Source organism: Vidua macroura, chromosome 4 (assembly GCF_024509145.1).
Source record: "Vidua macroura isolate BioBank_ID:100142 chromosome 4, ASM2450914v1, whole genome shotgun sequence".
Lineage (NCBI taxonomy): Eukaryota > Metazoa > Chordata > Aves > Passeriformes > Viduidae > Vidua > Vidua macroura.
The window spans coordinates 68,009,992-68,027,682 of record NC_071574.1 but is presented as its reverse complement, the minus strand read 5'-3'; the positions used below and the strand labels follow the sequence as shown (position 1 = coordinate 68,027,682).

Sequence of the window (17,691 nt, the reverse complement as noted above, 5' to 3'; positions counted from 1 at the left end):
GGTTTCTTATCAGAGCTGCTCTGCTGTAGTTCTAGAACACCAGGTATTTCTACCAAAAGGTAAACTTTGGTTCAACCACAGTTTTTGCTCAAGGATTATCAGAATACAGCCAGCATTAATGTCAGCCATTTATTAGAGACAGTCTCCAGCTGTACAAAGTGTAATTTAATATTTACACTCCAACACCTGTCCCAAAACACCAAAAGGATGAGGAATAACACCACAGGTGCTGAGTATTGCATTACTTCATGTTTATATACAGATATATATATATATTATATATACTGTTATTTAAGTAGTTCAGCAAAGTTAGGTGGAAAGGAGTTACATTTGGTGCAGGGTTGAGTGACAGGAGGCCCACAAGAAGTCTTGCTGAAGCTGTGGAAGTGTTGTGCCTGCTTGAGCAGCCTCCAGGGTGCACAGCACCCCTCTCCCTGCAGACCTCCACCCTCAGTGATGCTGTTTATCAAGACCCAGCTCTTGCAGGGGTGCTGGGGAGGAGACCTGGGGTAGCCCATGCTGTGTCCCACATTACCAAGAAGATTTAACAGCTTCCAGCTGGCACATGAGGATGGTGTCTTGCCAAGCAGGTCCCGTATCAGAACACTCTGAGCGTTCATCAGTGCTGCAGCACCTCCCAGAAGCCATTCCTTCAGTAATTCCACTCCTTCCAAAGCTTCCTGGTACCATGGCAACAGTTGCTCTCAGTTTTCCCAAGAGGAAGGGAAGAGGGACAGCTACTCACGGTCACTGTCACTACTGTCACTGTCACTATCGCTGCTGTCACCATCCCACTTGATACTCTCCAGTGCCTTCCTGCGATGTCAAACAGATCAGTCATCAGTCACCTGTTGTGACTTCTTGAAGAGAGAGATCCCAAAACACAAGGCAAACACAGAGAACATTATGGGCTGTCTAATGCCTACTGTCCTCAATGGACAAGTGCATTTGGTGGAAGCACATCCTCTTGGAAAAGCCAACTCCTTCAGCTCCCCTCCAAGTGGTGAGCCAGCTGTCGGGGGTGCTGGGCTTGTATTTATTCCCTTGGAGCACATCTGGCTCCAAACTGTGGTCCCTCAAGCCCTGATCACCATTTGAGGATCATCTGGGCTTGGCTACAGCAGTGCAGTGAGAGGTGACCACAAGCCTCAGAACCTGGCAGCCACATCCAGGGCACTCCTGTACCATCCCCCTGCTTTTACTGGGCTGCAGCAGTTGTCTTCAGGCAGCCAGACCCAGCTAGGAAAAGATTGTGGGAAAGGAAGGCGATAGCAGGACTGAGCAGTGGATAAGGCTAACCCCACCATGGAAAATTCCCTTCCCTCCTAGGTGGGATGGATACAGCATGGAACCAAAAACTGAGGGGCCATCTCAGTCCTGAAGTCACCACACCAACACATCATTCTGAAGCCACTTGTCTGCTCCCTTGTCAGGGAAGCCTTTCCAAAGGCGTTGCCCCTCCAAGACCCTGTCTACTATACCCCTTCAACAGTAACATGAAACATTCCAACTTACTTCTGTGTTTCAGAGAGTTCAAATTCCTCCTCCGTTCTGCTTTTCAGCCTTTGAGATAAAGGAAGTCCAAGGGATGCTGCCAGCTTTACCATCTTAATTGCCTCATCTGGGCAATTGGTTTGCTTAGCACAGTTCAAGAACTCGTCCATCACCTTGTCACTGCAAAGGCAAATGGTGACTGTTCTCAGGGTCACAGGAGAGGTGCCCATTAATTTATAGCCCATGCTTTAGAGAGGGAGAGAAGGTGACATTTTCAGATCAAGCAGTTCATCTCTGCTCCTGCCAGGAACTTCACCTCTGGTACAGAGGGAAGCTTTGTGGTAAGTTTGGGAACTTCTGTCCCAGCAGAAGAGACCAGGCACAGAGTGCCACTAGGTGTGTAGCCTTTGGTATCACACACCCTTCATGGTGTTCACTGGGGCAAGCTCCAACTTTATTTAAAAAAACCCCACACCCAAACAAAACTCATTACTATTCCTTATAAGTCGTATTCTACTTCAAACAGTACCCTCCTCTAGAATCCTGAGACAAGCAAGCTGGTGTAGCCTAACAGGGAACCACCTAAGATGTAGCATTTGACTTGATAAACTTGTCTTCAGAAATCCAGGCACCTCTGAAACACCTGTGCTTGGTTAAGAGCATACAGGAATATTTCTGAGCACGTGGGAAACAAGATGTTTATGAGTCCTGCTCAGACTGATTTGCACAGCTGAGTTCATTGGTGGCACTGCTCTCCATGGCCCAGAGCTTCAGTCACCAACCACTTCACTCCCTCCCACTTTGCCATTTCAACATGTTTGAAACATGTATTCCAAGACAGAAAGCTCTTGGAATATTTCCACTGGATAAACAAACAGCCATGCTCACAGGGACAGACACACATTCATGTTCTGGAAATAAATTGACCACTACTATCAGTTACAACTGGAGCTGGGACTACCTGACCTTTAAAAGTCCCTTCTATCCCAAACTATTCCTTCATCCCATAACAGAAATTCAGGATCTTAGCCAAAGATTCAGTAACTGAAGAACCTAAAAATACATACGTGGGAATCCTATTGATTTTCTGGAAATGCTCCATCATGTTCCTATTCAAAAGAAAACAAAAGAACAATTTTAATACCACACATAACAGGGACAGATATTCAACCTCTTGGATGAGCCTCCACTGAAACACAAGTAAGCTCAAATTCATGAAACAATCTTCCCCATGGATCTCATGCTGTATCCTTGCAAATGCAAGCTGTACCAGCTAACTTCACTGATTAGTTAACACAGAGTATCTTAAACTCTGCAGAAAATGTTAAGTGTAGCTGGTGGCAATTGCCCTTTAAAATGCTACATATTTTTAGTATTTTAACAGACTCCTTTGTTGCTACTTCTTTGTTTCAAATGAATCACTGTACACTGAACATGTGTATTTAACATAAAATTACTCAGAACCTTAAATCAGAGGCTAGATATTTTAACCTGTATTTCAAGTTTAGAGCATGTAGGACAGTAAATTCTAGCTATTAGAGTTCTAAAAATAGTCTATTTAAAGTTTTAATTAGGGCTGCTGCTAATTAAAATTTTAATTAAACTAACTAATCTCTTTATCCGTTTGAATTCCAAAGAGTTCTAAAAATCAAAAATGGCAAGTTGCACTCAGCAGTGCTCAGGGAAGTGACTGTCAGACCACACCTTGCCATAAGCAGCTGTACAAAGCTCTACACCAGATAGTACATTAGTCTCTAAACCATTTTTAAGACAGACAACTGTAACTTGGTGTCAAGAAGGAACAATAACAAAGAAAAACCCCATCACATTCCCTGCAGGCTTTATCCCCTCCCTTTGTCTGCACTGGCATTCCAAGGTACAGGTCATTAGCTTTTGCTTTTTGTGACTAAGCCTTGAGTTGCAGTGTCAGCAAGCCCAGAGCCCACACATACCAGGCATCCTGGGTTCTCCCAGCCCTGGAAAAGAGCACCACGACATGGCCCAGAGCACTCCCTGTCCACTCCAGCGGGACCTGCCCCTGCCCAGCAGGCTCATGGACAGCTTTGATTTCTTCAGCACACTTGGCAAATGCCATCTGAATCTGTGAAAACATCGTGCTATGAAGAACAAAACCTCTGAAATTAACAGAAGCTTTTCAGTGCAATTTCTCCTGCAGCTCCTATAGGTTTGCTCTGTGATTTAAATTTGTGAATTAACAGTCATTACGCCGGGAGACAAATCTGTCACTTCTGTCAGGATGGCTGTCCCCGCTAGGCAAGGTCCAAGGTGGCTTTGCAGGCACGGCTGTATTTGCCTTCAACACCCTTCAGCTTGAGAAAGCAACTACTGCAATGAAATCCTTGGCAAAAATCCCTCAGTTCTGCCATGTGCTTCCCCAGAGCACACGATGGGTTGGGCTGCATTACTTCTTCCCCACCCTGGTAAGAAGGGATCCTGCTCTGTTAATCTGAGGTTTCTTTATAGGATGAAGACAATCCAGAGGGTTACGAGGCCTGGATAAGCTCACGTGGATCTGGAAATCTGCAGTGGCAAATGCACCGGAACTGGATCTCTAGGACTGACCAGGGATACGGCATTTACCTACAATCTGGGAAAACACCACTACTCTCTACTGAGCTTCTGTGCTGATTTTGGCTGGGATAGAGTGAAATTTCTTCAGTTTCTTCTTTCTTACTATGGGGCTGTGTTTTGTATTTAAGATGGGAGGTATGTTGATAACACAGGGAAATGTTTGTTATTGCTAGGCAGTGCTTAAAGAGCATCAAGGTTCCCCCACCAGGAGTGGGCTGGGGGTGCACAAGGTGTGTGGTACAACAAGGAGTTGGGAGGGGACACCCCCAGGACAGCTGACCTTAAATGCCCAAGGGATATTTCAGACCACAGGATGTCATGCTCAGGAGATAAAGCTGGGGAAAGGAGGAATGGGGGATTCAATTGGAGTGATGGTGTTTGACTTCCCAAGTAACTGTTACACATGAGCTTTCCAGGAGCCTGGCTTTCATAGGGATGGCTGAACACCTGCCTTTGATGGGAAATGGTAACTGAACTTGAACTCTGCCCTTTTACTGTCCCAGTTCCCTCCACCATCTCACAGGGGAGGAGTGAGCAAGCAGCTGTGTGGGGGCTCAGCTGTTCATGGGTGTTATCAGTTTCCTTACCTCACTGGGGTGCTGGTCTCTGCTCATCAAAGACAAGAACTCTTCCAACAAGTCTTGTCTCCTGCTAAACCCCAATTGTTTCACATCTGTTTAGAGAGAGGCAGTAGTTGATAGGTGTGACCAGTACCCCTGTTCCCAAATCCTGGCAATATGGTCAGCACAATTTAACAAGGCAGAACCATTCTGTGTGACTGAGCAGGTCACATTTAGTTCCCTTTCTTTCCCCTCATTATCAGATCCTGTGCACCAAATACATTAACTGATCTGATTTCTTCTTCCCTTCCCTGCTGGTCTCATGATTTCTGGGTGAAAGCCCAACTACTCCCCTTGATAATGGCCTTCAATGTTCCCATCACTGACCAGCCTGATGGTGGTGATGACCCTGTCACAGAACAGGGAGGGAACAACACAGAGAGCACTGTCTGTAATATCAAACACCAGTCCTCAGGGGGAACATGGACCTGAACTGCTGCTGGACAGTGAGGCCTGCAACCCCCTATAGCCAGAACCCTCCACCACCATCTGCTGAGGATTAAGGAGTGACTCATATTCTTTTTATCTGTTTGGTGCTAGATTAAATATTAACCAAGGATCTGCAGAGGGTCCAGGTGATTCAATACCACAGGCAAGCCTTATCATGGCTACTCCAAGCAATGGGAAGTTTCCAAACTAGCTCCAACTTTGCACTGCTCCTGGCATTTGTCAGACAAACTGCCTATGAAGCCATGTGGCCATCACTGACCTTCCCAGACTGAAGGGATCACTTCCAACTGGTTGGCTGCATCCAGTGCTTGAAGGAGGTCCAGTATATTTTTAGGAGTTGGATAGAAGAGCTGATGAAGGAAGAGAATAATTTCAGTCACCTGTGACTGCTCCATTCCTCCATGGAAATGGAGAAATGCAGCTCTTACCCTGGTATACACTTACCGAAGATGACATTTCTTTGTACCACTTCAACACCACCTCGATTTGTTCCATCATGCACAACAACGAAAAGAATTTCGACCTAGAAAGAAAAAAACCATCCCAATTCAGTGATGGTTAGATCAAGTAAACTATAGAAGTACCAGAAAACGATGGTGTGCTGATCAGATTTGTATTGCAGATCAAGGACATTTGGCTGATTGCCACACTCCATGCAATCAGAAAAGCAGCAGTGTTTCTTAAGATAGCTTAATGCTGACACTAGATTATTGGCAGAACTAATTAGACCACTCTATTTTAAAATATATTAACAAAGCAATCTTCCTGCCTGATGCCAGTTTTAAAGTACCTGAATCTGTCTCAAATGCAGCTTTTGGATGTAAGACCTGAACTAAATTAACCTTGTTACTTGTGCAAGTTCACAAGACAAGCTGAGTCCTTGATCCAGTGCACTGTCTAGGAAAACATCCCTACACAAAGAAGTTAGGCTGTTTTGGTGTTACCTCCAAAGCTGCCATGCAGGGTACACAACAGAATGGTAGAACCCACAACTGGTTGTTCTAGTTGTTGGATGGATCTTGAGATAAACTGATCCTCCAAGACACTGGATTTCAGTTCAAAGGCCACAAACTGAAAATAAATCCTAAGAAATCACTGCTCTTATGAAGGATCTAATTCCCAAACTGGACACACAATAACCAGCTGGTACTCAGTGTCTGAATCCTAGTTTGTACTTAAGCTGACAACAACACACAAGATGCTGAATACAACCTCCGCTTCACTCACCAATAGCCGTTTGACCGATCCACATCCAAGAATTTCCAGTTATCTCCCTTCTCCAGGGCTTTATTTAACTGATAGGCAAGCTTGATATCCTTAAGATCACAGCACTGCAACAAACCAGTCAGATTTGCAAGCTGTTACCAAATGTGACTCACAAGAGTCACAGAGGTACATGCACGTATCACAGGCATGAAAATTACCAATTAGGGAGGAGTCAAGCAAAGAACTGCAGAATTATGGCAGCAAGGAGGTGGTGATGAGAACAGATGAAAATGGGAGATACTGAAAGCTAAACCTTGTGACAGGATGTAATCTCACAGGCAATTCTCCAACAGCTGGAGGGGCTCAAAGAAATTCTGATGGCAAGGAAGAGGCACTTACCACTTGCATGGCGGTGGTAAAAAAGTTGGCTGAAAGGAAGCAAACAAAAGTCTGTTAACTTCTAGGTTCCAAGGAGACATAAACCAGTTCATCAACCCACCCTCCCAAAGGATAGATGAGGTACGTTCAATTAGAAACTCAATCTGTAGCTCAGTTTGACAATATAGTAGAGCTCCTCACTTTCTTGGTAGCCTTTGGTGTGGCATGAGTTGGGTGGGGATTTTTATACACTTCTAGCAACAACTTAGAGCACAGAAAGAAACAGTTTAACACATCTAGCAGGACAGAAGCAAAGGAAGGAGGGGTAAAACATTCTATTTCCAGGAATCCTTCAAAGACAAAAAAAGAAAGCTGATGAAGAGTGGCTTTCAACTCTCCATTAACACCATGTTGTCTAGAGACCTTTCTTTGCCAAACCCATATTCAGACGGAAGCTGCATCTGCTTCTTAAACCTACAGAAAGGCTTATGAACTTCCCAGGGCAAAGCTGTGTACATACAAATGGCAGAAAGAGCCAGTAACACATGGGATGTTCAGGATATTCCCCTCTTACAGACCCACACTCCAGTTTCCCATGAAGCTTAATGAAATTTTCTGAACAGGATTAAGAAGAACTAAAATAGGAAAACTCACACCACACCTACAACAAAAACCTGCCATTCACGTGATGTGCATAATTTCATCAAACTGCTCCTCCTTAAACTGCTCTTGTAAATAACCCTAGGATTTTTTATCACATGGATTTAAAATGCTCATTCACACAAGCTACACACCTACTTTCACACAGAAGCCAGTGGAGCAATGCACAGCACAATTCCCAACACTGGAATTTGCCATTTGTCTCCAGAAATATCAGCAAGGACTGAGAGAAGCAAGCTACATGCATTTATCCTAGCCTAGAATAACTACCTGACATTCACAGGGACCTTTTCATATAAGCTTGAAGTCCTTACCATCATCAGGGTCCTGAGCAGTGAAACTTCGATTTTCAACCTCATTTAACACCTCAGAGATAATGTCTGATGACTGAGCATCAACTGTAGGACAAAGAAACAAACAACATCACATCTCAATTGTGCCAAGCACTTCCTTGTGAAGAGCATCAGTTGGCAAATATAATATGAAATTGGGAACAAGCAACATAATTTTAAACAAATGTAATTCCCGTGGTGCTCCACACCAGCTGCAACTTAATTTGCTCTAAAATTTGTCCTGCTATTGCCAGATTTCCACATCAGCAGGGCAGATTCAGAAAGATAAAAATGCTTTCTAGCAAGGAATCAAACAGGCCTGGAAGTTTGTCTGTTAGAAGGTTGCACTAGAAAAAGCCAAGTACTTTATATAATATACTTCTAAAGTATATTATAAAAATATACTTTGTATTTATACATAAACAAACCAACATTTAAAAGGGGGAAAACCAAAACTAAACAAACCCCCAAACTCCAGAACCAAATCTAGACAGATTCCAGAGCAATTCCTTTACATTTCTTAAAACACAAGGACTGCAGTTATGGCTACTTTGCCTATTCTCTTCCTATAGCTAAAAGTCTGTGGGTGTGGGATCTTAAACAGTTGGGTTCCTGCCTTCTAACACAACTGTTTTTCATGACACCTCTAATGCACAGAAGAACTACTGCAGGAAAACAAACTCCCTGTGAGTGGCACAATATGAAATCACACACACTGTGGTCAGACCCAGCCTCCACAGTGACTGAGTAGCATTTGCTCCATGTAGGAGGTTATCTTTTTTTTCACCCAAGCAGAATCAGGCAGCACAGGGAACACTAAGATCACACCCATTAAAGGTTGTCTTTCAATCCCTAAGTGAGCTGCCTTCACCCATCTCATGTGAAAAGCATCAAAGCAGCTGCTACACGAGGCACGTTCATGGCCAAGCCGATAGCGCACGTACCGCCTTTGTAATACACGGAGAGGAGATGATCATAGGATGCAAGGCTGGGCTCTGGAAAGCAAAAGCATTGCAGTTATTGCAACTGAGCTTTGGCCACTGCTCTAATTCACAGTCTGCTCCTGCAGTCAGGCAGCATGCATACATTTACTCTAATATCTCTCCCCACCCAGCCTAATGCTGGACCAGACCTCACGTACACACGCCTGGGAGAGGTGATATCCAACCCTGGACCACCAGCTGGAGCATCCTATTTCTATGGGGGAGCAGCCAAGCTTCCCTGCTCTAAATTAAAATCAAAAATACTTCATAGCTAGTTTCCTTTTTGCTCATGAATGTAACCTTTAGCCTATCAACAAGCATGTTACAGGGGCAAAGCACAGTCCACAGGACATCAAATCAATTCTGCAGATATTCTCTGTTTCTGCAATACTTATTTGGAAGAAAAAAATCATCATCTAGATCAAAAGCTTTTTTCTGTAGAGATGTAGAGCTATAGACCTGAACTGGCTTAGGTGGCTTTTGAAGTACATCTCCCCTGGAGTCAGGGAATCACCACCATGTTGTGTGGTGCTGAATTCCTACATTAACTGTTCTGTTCTGGAGGTGGCACTGGAATATCATAATCACTGCATATAATAAATACTCTGGTTCTCTTACCTATATCAAGTGCTTCCATTTCCTTTAATACAAACAAAGACATAGTTCTGCCCACACCACCACATCTTCTCAGACTCTTCAGTACAGAATTAAAAGTTAGCAGAGTTGGTTGCACTTTCTGTTGAGCCATGTGAGTCAGGAAGTCCTTAAAACAAAATTCCCAAATTCTTAGTGCTTTACATGTTATGGATCAGAGTTCAGCTTTCAGGTGGGTTGTTATACATACATTTCCTCAACCTATGCCTTCTCAGCCCCTTCAAGTGAACAACTCTGCTTTAACTGATTATTTGATCAGTACTATCTAATTTTTAATGACCAAAACCCAAGGCTACATTACATCAGAATAAATCTTGGAGAATTGTCTCTAGAACATAATGGAAAATTTTTATAGTTACATAATATTTTTCCCTACTGATGTGTCATTAAAACTCAAAATTCCATTTCTGTCACAACACCATGAATTAAAATTCAAAGAATTTTTATCTAAAATTGTAAATTTACTTTATGTCCCAGCAGTAATTTCCCCTATTACTTTCTGTCCAGGCAGTTCCTGGATCAGGTATGTTCTCACAAGGCAAATCACTCTGCAAAGGCAAGGTTGGATTTTTCACACTTGCAACTCCTCCATAGTTACATTTTCTGTTTAAACTACTGTACTTCCTTTACAGCAGAGATCAGTATCTGGGACAAAGTTCTTACTTTTGGTCTTCCAACAACTGCAATACTTAACTAATAAGGCAGACCCTTATTAGTGAAAGAGCCCACACTCCTACCACTTTCCCACCTCTTTTGCTCTACCCTCCTTACCTTGGTTAATTCCCATCTTTCTACGAACCTCTCCTTTAGATATGGGACTGCTCTGATCAGTGCATTGAAAGTGTGCACATCAGCTGGAAAATAAAAGAATCCGTTTTAAATGACAATTTATAGCCTAGAGGAAACAGTTTGTTCTAGCATGGCTCAGTTTCTGGCAAAGTCTCATGCAAACCTGTTTCCAGTGAGCCAGCCACACGCCAGCTGCACTGGAATTCCCAGTTTGCATTCAGCTCCCATGATCCAGCTGAGGTCCGTACCCCTGCGCCAATCATCACTGCCATGAACAAACATTCCTGTGCCCAACAGGGGCTTTCTCTACTCAGGAGACCACAAAGCCAGGAGACACTCACCCTTGTGCCTTTCATTCAGCAAGTCTATGTACATGTCATAAGCTTTAGAATAAGCCCCGTGCTGCAAAACCAAAAATAAACAAAACCTCTGACTATGTGAGATCTCAAAAGCTGAAAAAATCCCCCAGCACTGAAGAATAACTTTACCTTCACCATCCCACGGATCATTGTGCAATAGGAGTGTGCATTCCTCTCTGGCATTATCTTAAATATCCTTTCAGCATGGTTGTTCTCCCTAGAACCATTGAACAAGATAAATGTTAAAGAATCAATTAAAAGATACTTTTAGAAGGATTCAACATGCAGAACAAAATAAGGGCTCTATCCCCAAAGACTGACATTCACATATCACACTTGTGATACTTGAAACTATTCTACAATTACCTACTAGATTTCCATGAACACTTGAAAGGATCAGCAAACACAGGTTTATTTAACAAGCAACATCTGTGAGTATGGGGTACTAAAAGACTTAGCAGTCTGTTCTATAACAACAATACAAGTGCACAACCCATGGAATACAGGAATATAGGCAACATTTTCTATACCTCCATCTGGGGCCAGATGACTGTGAACCTCTTGGAAATTGTCTCTTTGGAGCTTTCTGTTCTGAAGCATTCACCTGGAGGGATTTTTGCAAAAAGAATTTTCTCAGAGTTAAATTATGATTTAACATCAAGTGACATGATTTGCTAAAAATACTGAAGTTCAAGCAGCATGGACCAAAGGTGTTTTTAAATGGATTATATTAGAATAATTTCTATCATAACAGTCAGGAAGTGATAAACAGATGGAGAATGATGTTTATGTTATAAAACATATTAACAGCTTTACACAAACTACTGTTGCTACTAGGTCAGTCATGTATTTTTATAACAGAAGTATCTCCTGGGAATGTTGACTGATCCATCTCATGGCATCTCCCACACAGACAGTACAAAAATCTTGATGTTACCTTGATATACTCCCACTATGTATCAACAAGTTTTCCATACCTCTGGTTCTTCCAAATCCTCTTTTTCTTCCTGCTCTTTTTCAGGAGTAGGTTCACCATCTCCATAGAAGCATAACAAATCTAAAAGGCTGTTTGTGGTCTCCAGAGACACAGGGGTACCTTTAGAAAATGAGAATTTATGACAGTCAGAGAAAGTGAAGAGGTCACTGCTCTACAGCCATATAGAAAACCTCTGAACACCACTTTGCTCTCTTCCAACACAAAGACATTCTCAAGCAAGTCCCTAACCTTGCTGTGACACCAGTACTGCCACAAACCCAGTCATCACAGGAGACAATTTTAACACTGAACTAGAGTATGTTTTTCTGTGAGGCCACTGAAAGGGTAGAGTTTGTTTTCCTGATCAAGTAGAAGGAAGTGACAGCTGTCAGACAGAACTGTGAAGCAGCACAAGCCCAACACAGCATCTGAAATTTCTAGTGCTTTTCATAACTCTTCCTAGGATACACCCTGCTGTGAAGAACACTTTGCATGTTTCACTTTCTATGAAACATTCAAAATCAACAAAAGTATTTAACCTGCTTCCTCTTCAAGAAGCCAGTTCTTCTCCTTATCACCAAAGTGACGTGTCAGACAAGCAGTGGCTAAGATTCTCCACTTCTCTAGAGAACCACTTCACCAGACCAGAGTCAGTTGTAAAAGAAGCAACAGAGTCACAAAATTGTCTCCACAGCCTGTGCCAGCTACTGAAGTATTTCTGGCACAATTTAAGTAGAGCTCCACCACAGAACCTGGCAGGTGACCACATACCTGCCTGTAGAAGCTGATCAAAGATGTCCACAGACTCTTTCACCCTTCTGAGATGGATGCGCTCCCTCAGAGCTGCCTCGCTCACTCCTTCGGTCTGAGGTGTGAGAGTCTCGGGCATCAGGCACTAAAAACAAACAGTAGAAGCTGGTCTCAAGGTCAAACCTTCTCTAGATAGCCTTACTCTTTACCCAATACACTGCTTGCAGCCTAACAACAGCAGTCCTTTTGGTGATGAGGGACCACATCCTCACATCCTCATCCCTCACTTTGTGCCAGGAAGCAACACCTAAAAACCACGGCTTTTCTTACTTTTATCTCGAGAACCTGATATGATACTGAACTCCCAAGGAAAAATGTCCACTACAAAAACATAATGGAAACACAGAACTGCATTCATACTGTCTGCAAAACAGTTTAAAAGTTATAGTTTTATCTTAGTTTTGGACCAGTCTGACAGTTGATTTCAGTGACAAAGCACAAATACAATGAAAACAAAGAGCAAAAAGCTTACTGGTACGTTGGGCTCTGCAAAAGTCTTGTCAAAATACTGAGGAAAGTTCTTTATTATGTATTTTGCAGCATTTCTCCCAGACTCCTTTGACAACGAATACAGACGCTGCATAGAAATGAGAGAGAACAAGATGGAGAAATGCACAAATTACAAGGCTGAGAATTAGAAGAAACATTTTCTTTAATAATGAACATTCTGATGGGATCAAATTAAACTCATATAATTTTCAACTTACTAGAATCACAGGGACAACATTCCAGATAAACATTCTGGGATTCATGCCAGTACAAGAATCTCTATTCTTTAAATGTCATTGTATTCTACTTCCTTGTTACTTAGTCAAGGGACACAGTTCAGACATCTGCAATGCTGCACTGCTACCTCAAGCTCAAAAACATCTCATTTTAGAGAGAAGAGAAAATTCTGAAAGCAATCTGATACCTCATTTTCTTTTGGAATCAAAACCAGGCTTCAATTAGGTAAGAGTATTCACAGCCTAGACAAAGGCAGGAGGGAAGCTATGATGGATGTGAAAGGAAATACCTACAGAATTAGCTGCATTTCTTGGCATCAGGAAAGGGTCATCCTGGAACATGTAATGAGCAGCAGTAGGATCCTGTAGAAAGACGAGCCCAGCAATAAAAAGTTTATAATTATGTGCACAGCCACAACACACTGCCTCATGGAATTTAAGGCACAATGAATTCTTCCATCATAACCATCACCAATGCACATTTTACCCTCCTCTTATTCCTCTTGTTCAAAAGGGCTTAGGCTGTTTGGAAATAGTTTAAAAAATATTTCCATTTTACACACACGCTTGCAGGCTAATATGGTGACAAAAAGGGTCCTTCCTAGCCAAGGCAAGCAAGCAGTAAGTGCCCTGCAAAGTAGGACTTCAAGCGTAACAGTCTTGGGAAGCTGATGGGACTTGGCAAGTTTTGATTCAATTCCCAGAATTCAAGATAGATAGGATTTAGGAACAGAATCACAGCATTTCCAGGTTTTGCCCAGCAACAGCAAACACTCACTGCACTTTTTAAAGCCTTTCTGGACTGAGATTGGGAAGGACATTCTGGACAAGCTGAAGGAACTTGTTCCCTATGTTAGTGAAAGCCTTACCAATGCACTGCAGCTCCCTCTTAGCACATGAAAGAGGCTTTAAGACACAGCAAAAGACCCTGAGCCAAAGGGAAAACCCTGATGTGGAAGTCTCATCTCTCATTTATGGCCAAAGTAGAAATTAAAGGCCTCCTGAGCACAAGGGTATTGCACAAAATGGACACTCTGACCCATCTCCATGGCCCACAGAACCACTCACCCTCTTGACAGTAGAAGCCAAGGTCTGGAGCACCGCGAGCTTATCCCTAAGCACAAAGGAGTTTGATTAATACTCAGCTGCAGACTTTGAATGCTGTGCATTACATTGTTTGGAGAACAAGCACAGTTAGGATTATCCTAACCCACAAGGATTTTCAGTTCTAGGAGATAATGTTTTTGCTGCACTAAGAAAACAACACTTCTCACAAAAAAAGAGAAAATGCAAAAATTGCCTCAATTCTTAAACAACCCCAGGAAAAAAAGATTTTTGATTTTGAAAACCAGAAGAGCATATGTGTTTACAGCTATTACTCCTGCCCTTATAATACATTATCAAAGAAAGATCATAGGGAAGAGACACAAAAATAATTCCTTGGACTGCTGCTCCTAGAGCATCTCCAAGGGATAAATATATTATTATTATATTATTATATTATATATTTGCTCTACAAGACATGTCTTTACAAGAAGAAACAAACCACACCAAAACCATGTATCTCAGGATTCCTGTGCCTGTGCAACCTTAAGACTTTGCTTGTTTCAAGCAAACAAGGAAAGGCCAGTGAAAGTATTTACGTGAAGATGGCCTTACTTTAGCTTTACATGCTGACACCATTTGACCATAAACTTAATTTTTGCTGTACAGTCATGCAATTCCATCTTAAGTGCTCCCAACAAAATAGGTTTTGCTCAGTTGTGTGATTTTTAAGCAGGATTTATTCAATCAGTTATCAATGATCAAGTTTTATTTTGCTGACGTAACACATTCACATGCAAACAACCAAATGAACTTGGTTTTACAGATCTTTAGCAAATGTGATCTTTTACAAAGAAATAGAACCATACTTAAAAATGCAGTTGTTGTAAGTGTTTTTAAAAGAAATGTCAGGAATGCAGTGTACATAACCTGCAGTGAGAGTAAGAATCAAGAATATTCACAGAGCTCCAAATCAGCAGGAAACCCCCTAGTGGGACATTGCATCAAGGAATACAGGAACCTCAATTTCTTTTTTCAGTTTTGGTGGACAGACTACATTTAGCAGTCTAACACTGATTTTTTTTCCAAGTGAAGATTCCAAAAGTAAACACTCACCATGTTTTCCTTCGGGGGAGCACAATTTCTTCTTGAGTTACTGTGAGAAACAATATTAAAATGGTCAATAGAAACAAAGAGATGCCCAAAGAAAATTTTGACCCCATAAGCTGTAGCAAGGTGGGGTCAATCTTTCTCACAAGTAATAAGTGACAGGACAAAGTGCAAATGGCCTCAAGTTGCACCAGGCAAAGTTTAGATCAGATATTAAGAAAAATTTTCTTCACTGAAAGGCTTGTCAGGCATCGGAACAGGGGAGTGGTGGAGTTACCATCCCTGGAGGGATTTAAGACATGTTGATGTGGCTCTTAGGGACGTGGTTTAGAGGTGCCTTGGCAGTGCTGGGTTAAGAGCTGGACTCCACTAACTCAGAGGTCTTTTCCAATCCCAGCAATTCTATGATTCTGCAAGAATTGATGAGTTAAGCTGATCCAGCTGAAAGTACTAAAACAAGAATTTTAAAACCACAGTCTAATATAGGCTCATGGAGCTGCACAACTCAGTTCATGCTCTTGGAGCATGGAGCTGACTGGTGATGAGGTAAGGAATCAAGTTAATCCAGGAAACTTATGCACAATGAAGACAGGGAGAGAGAAAATCCTAGGAGGGGAAAGAGGGTGTTTACATCATCTTTATCTCCTGACACACTGTGCTGTCTGGAGATCAAAATCATATGCAAGGAACTAGTAATGAAGACATCCTACCTTGTGAATTGTCCACAGTCTTCCCAAGAGCAGGACTACTTGAAGAGCTCCTATAAACAATCATGGGTTTAAATTTATGGCAGTCACATTAATACAGCAAAAGCAGAACAGTCAAATTCCATACTACTGGTTAGAATTAACTAAAACATTAGAGGGGATTGGAGTGCATTGGAGTAACTGGCAATGTTGCACTGTTACTAATTCCATATTATTACCATAAAACTTTGATGCTTCTCTTAAGGCCCTCGTTTCAAGGGGCAAGAAGTTATATGTGAAAAATTATACTACAAAAAAATCTGTGGTTACTTAATATTGAGGCATAATGTTTTTAAAGCAGTTTTCATGAGCTAGTGCATCTTAGAAAGAAAATCACAGACATAAATCAGAAAAGACCTTTTTATGCTTTAGAGACAGGATCACACTGAAAATAGCACTTTAAAAAAACCCCAAAAAGTTAGACACGAGTAGTGCTCACAGAAGGAGAAAACCCAGAGTAATGATGCAGGTGAGTCAGCCCTGGTGAGTTGCAGATGCCCAGATGTCCCTACAGAGGTGCAGAAGCTCCTGACAAAACCACAGCTGCAGCACACATGGACTCACTTTGCTGAGTACCACAAAGCAGCTGCTTTGTGCTCGCTGCTTCAAGTCTTGCTCACCACTGTTCACATTTTACTGCTTTTGACACAAACTAAGGCTTATGTTAAAATACTTGTACTCATTTTGCTCATGAAGCAACCTAACAGTAAAGCTTTACTGTAACTCTGGCCTCCACCCTGACCTTGACCCTGAGGGAGAGGCTGTCAAGGTGCAGTCACAGTTCTGTGCTTTACCGTGGCACTGCACAATTCCAGCTGCTCCTGGGAAGTCTCATAAACTGATTAAGTACGATTTTGTCATCCCAAAAATGAGTAACAATTACCCAGTAAAGTGACACCTTTTCATTTGAGACAAACCCTAAACAAAACCATGGCAGAATCATGGAATGTTAAGGTGTTGGAAGGGACCTTTAAGATCTTGTTCCACCTCTGCTGCCATGGGCAGGGCCACTTTCCACTAGACCGGGGCGCTCCAAGCCCCATCCAATCTGCCCTCGAACACTGACAGGGTTGGGGCATCCACAACTTCGCTGAGCAGCCTGTAACAGTGTCCCACCGCTCCTACAATAAAAAAATTCCTTCCCAATATCTAATCTAAACTTCTTTTTCGATCTGTACTCATTACTCCTACCACTACTATTCCTGGCGAAAGGTCCCACTCTGGGTTCCTGGCAGGCCCCCTTGGAAGACAGTTATGAGGTCTTATATGCAAAATTCCCTTCTCCAGGCTCAACAGCCTCAGCTTCCTCAGGCTTCGTAGCTTTTCGTGCCACTCAGCTCAGAAATCGCTTAAGCGCACGAACTCTCTCCCGGGGAGGCTCCGAGCCGCCCTAAACCAGGGAAGATCCCCGGGAAAGGCGTTCAAAAGCCGAGAAGAGCCGCAGAAGAGCAGCTCCCTCCCGCCACGCCGGCCCGGCCACGCCGAGCCACCGCACACGCGCACTGCGCCTGCGCAGCCTTTCCCGCCTCACTCCCCACACAGCCAGCACCGCCGGTCCATCGATTCCTCCCCGGTGCCGCCGCCACCCGGCCCTTCCCTCCCGGCGGACTCTCACCGGTAGCTCTCCCGCCCGCCCGGGAGGCGACACGGCCGGCCCAGCCACAGCGCCCGCTGCCAGCAGCAGCCCCCGACCCGCCGCGCCGCCATGGGGCCCCGCGCGCTGGCCTCTGGGAGGGCGGACGGCACCACTCCTCCAGCGGGGG

The 17,691-nt window shown here is 43.1% G+C and overlaps 1 protein-coding gene and 1 non-coding gene across 2 annotated transcripts; both read right to left on the bottom strand.

Moving 5' to 3' along the window:
• Positions 1 to 115: 115 nt before the first annotated feature.
• On the bottom strand, positions 116 to 17,659 carry PTCD3 (pentatricopeptide repeat domain 3). Its single transcript, XM_053975037.1, has 24 exons — positions 17,544 to 17,659; positions 15,893 to 15,942; positions 15,189 to 15,228; positions 14,097 to 14,142; positions 13,323 to 13,391; positions 12,776 to 12,880; positions 12,265 to 12,388; positions 11,495 to 11,613; positions 11,048 to 11,121; positions 10,647 to 10,734; positions 10,500 to 10,560; positions 10,141 to 10,223; positions 9,334 to 9,478; positions 8,677 to 8,727; positions 7,715 to 7,798; positions 6,762 to 6,790; positions 6,384 to 6,487; positions 5,601 to 5,679; positions 5,416 to 5,506; positions 4,674 to 4,759; positions 3,447 to 3,595; positions 2,562 to 2,603; positions 1,516 to 1,674; positions 116 to 816 (listed from the first exon to the last, which is right to left on the bottom strand). The coding sequence occupies exons 1-24, from the start codon at positions 17,633 to 17,635 to the stop codon at positions 738 to 740; spliced, it is 2,049 nt and encodes a 682-aa protein (XP_053831012.1). The 5' UTR covers positions 17,636 to 17,659; the 3' UTR covers positions 116 to 737.
• On the bottom strand, positions 10,289 to 10,430 carry LOC128806993 (small nucleolar RNA SNORD94). Its single transcript, XR_008437008.1, has one exon. It is a non-coding gene; the product is annotated as a small nucleolar RNA SNORD94 (small nucleolar RNA).
• Positions 17,660 to 17,691: the final 32 nt, after the last annotated feature.

What these genes read in the sequence shown, in the direction of transcription:
- PTCD3 (XM_053975037.1), bottom strand. Translation starts at nt 17,635, where the DNA reads ATGGCGGCGCGGCGGGTCGGGGGCTGCTGCTGGCAGCGGGCGCTGTGG. An exon ending in TGATCCGTGGGATGGTGAAG is followed by an intron (nt 10,561 to 10,646) that starts GTAAAGTTATTC and finishes TTGGTTTTGCAG; the next exon opens with CACGGGGCTTATTCTAAAGC. An exon ending in TGCTCAGGACCCTGATGATG is followed by an intron (nt 6,791 to 7,714) that starts GTAAGGACTTCA and finishes GCTTCCTTTCAG; the next exon opens with CCAACTTTTTTACCACCGCC.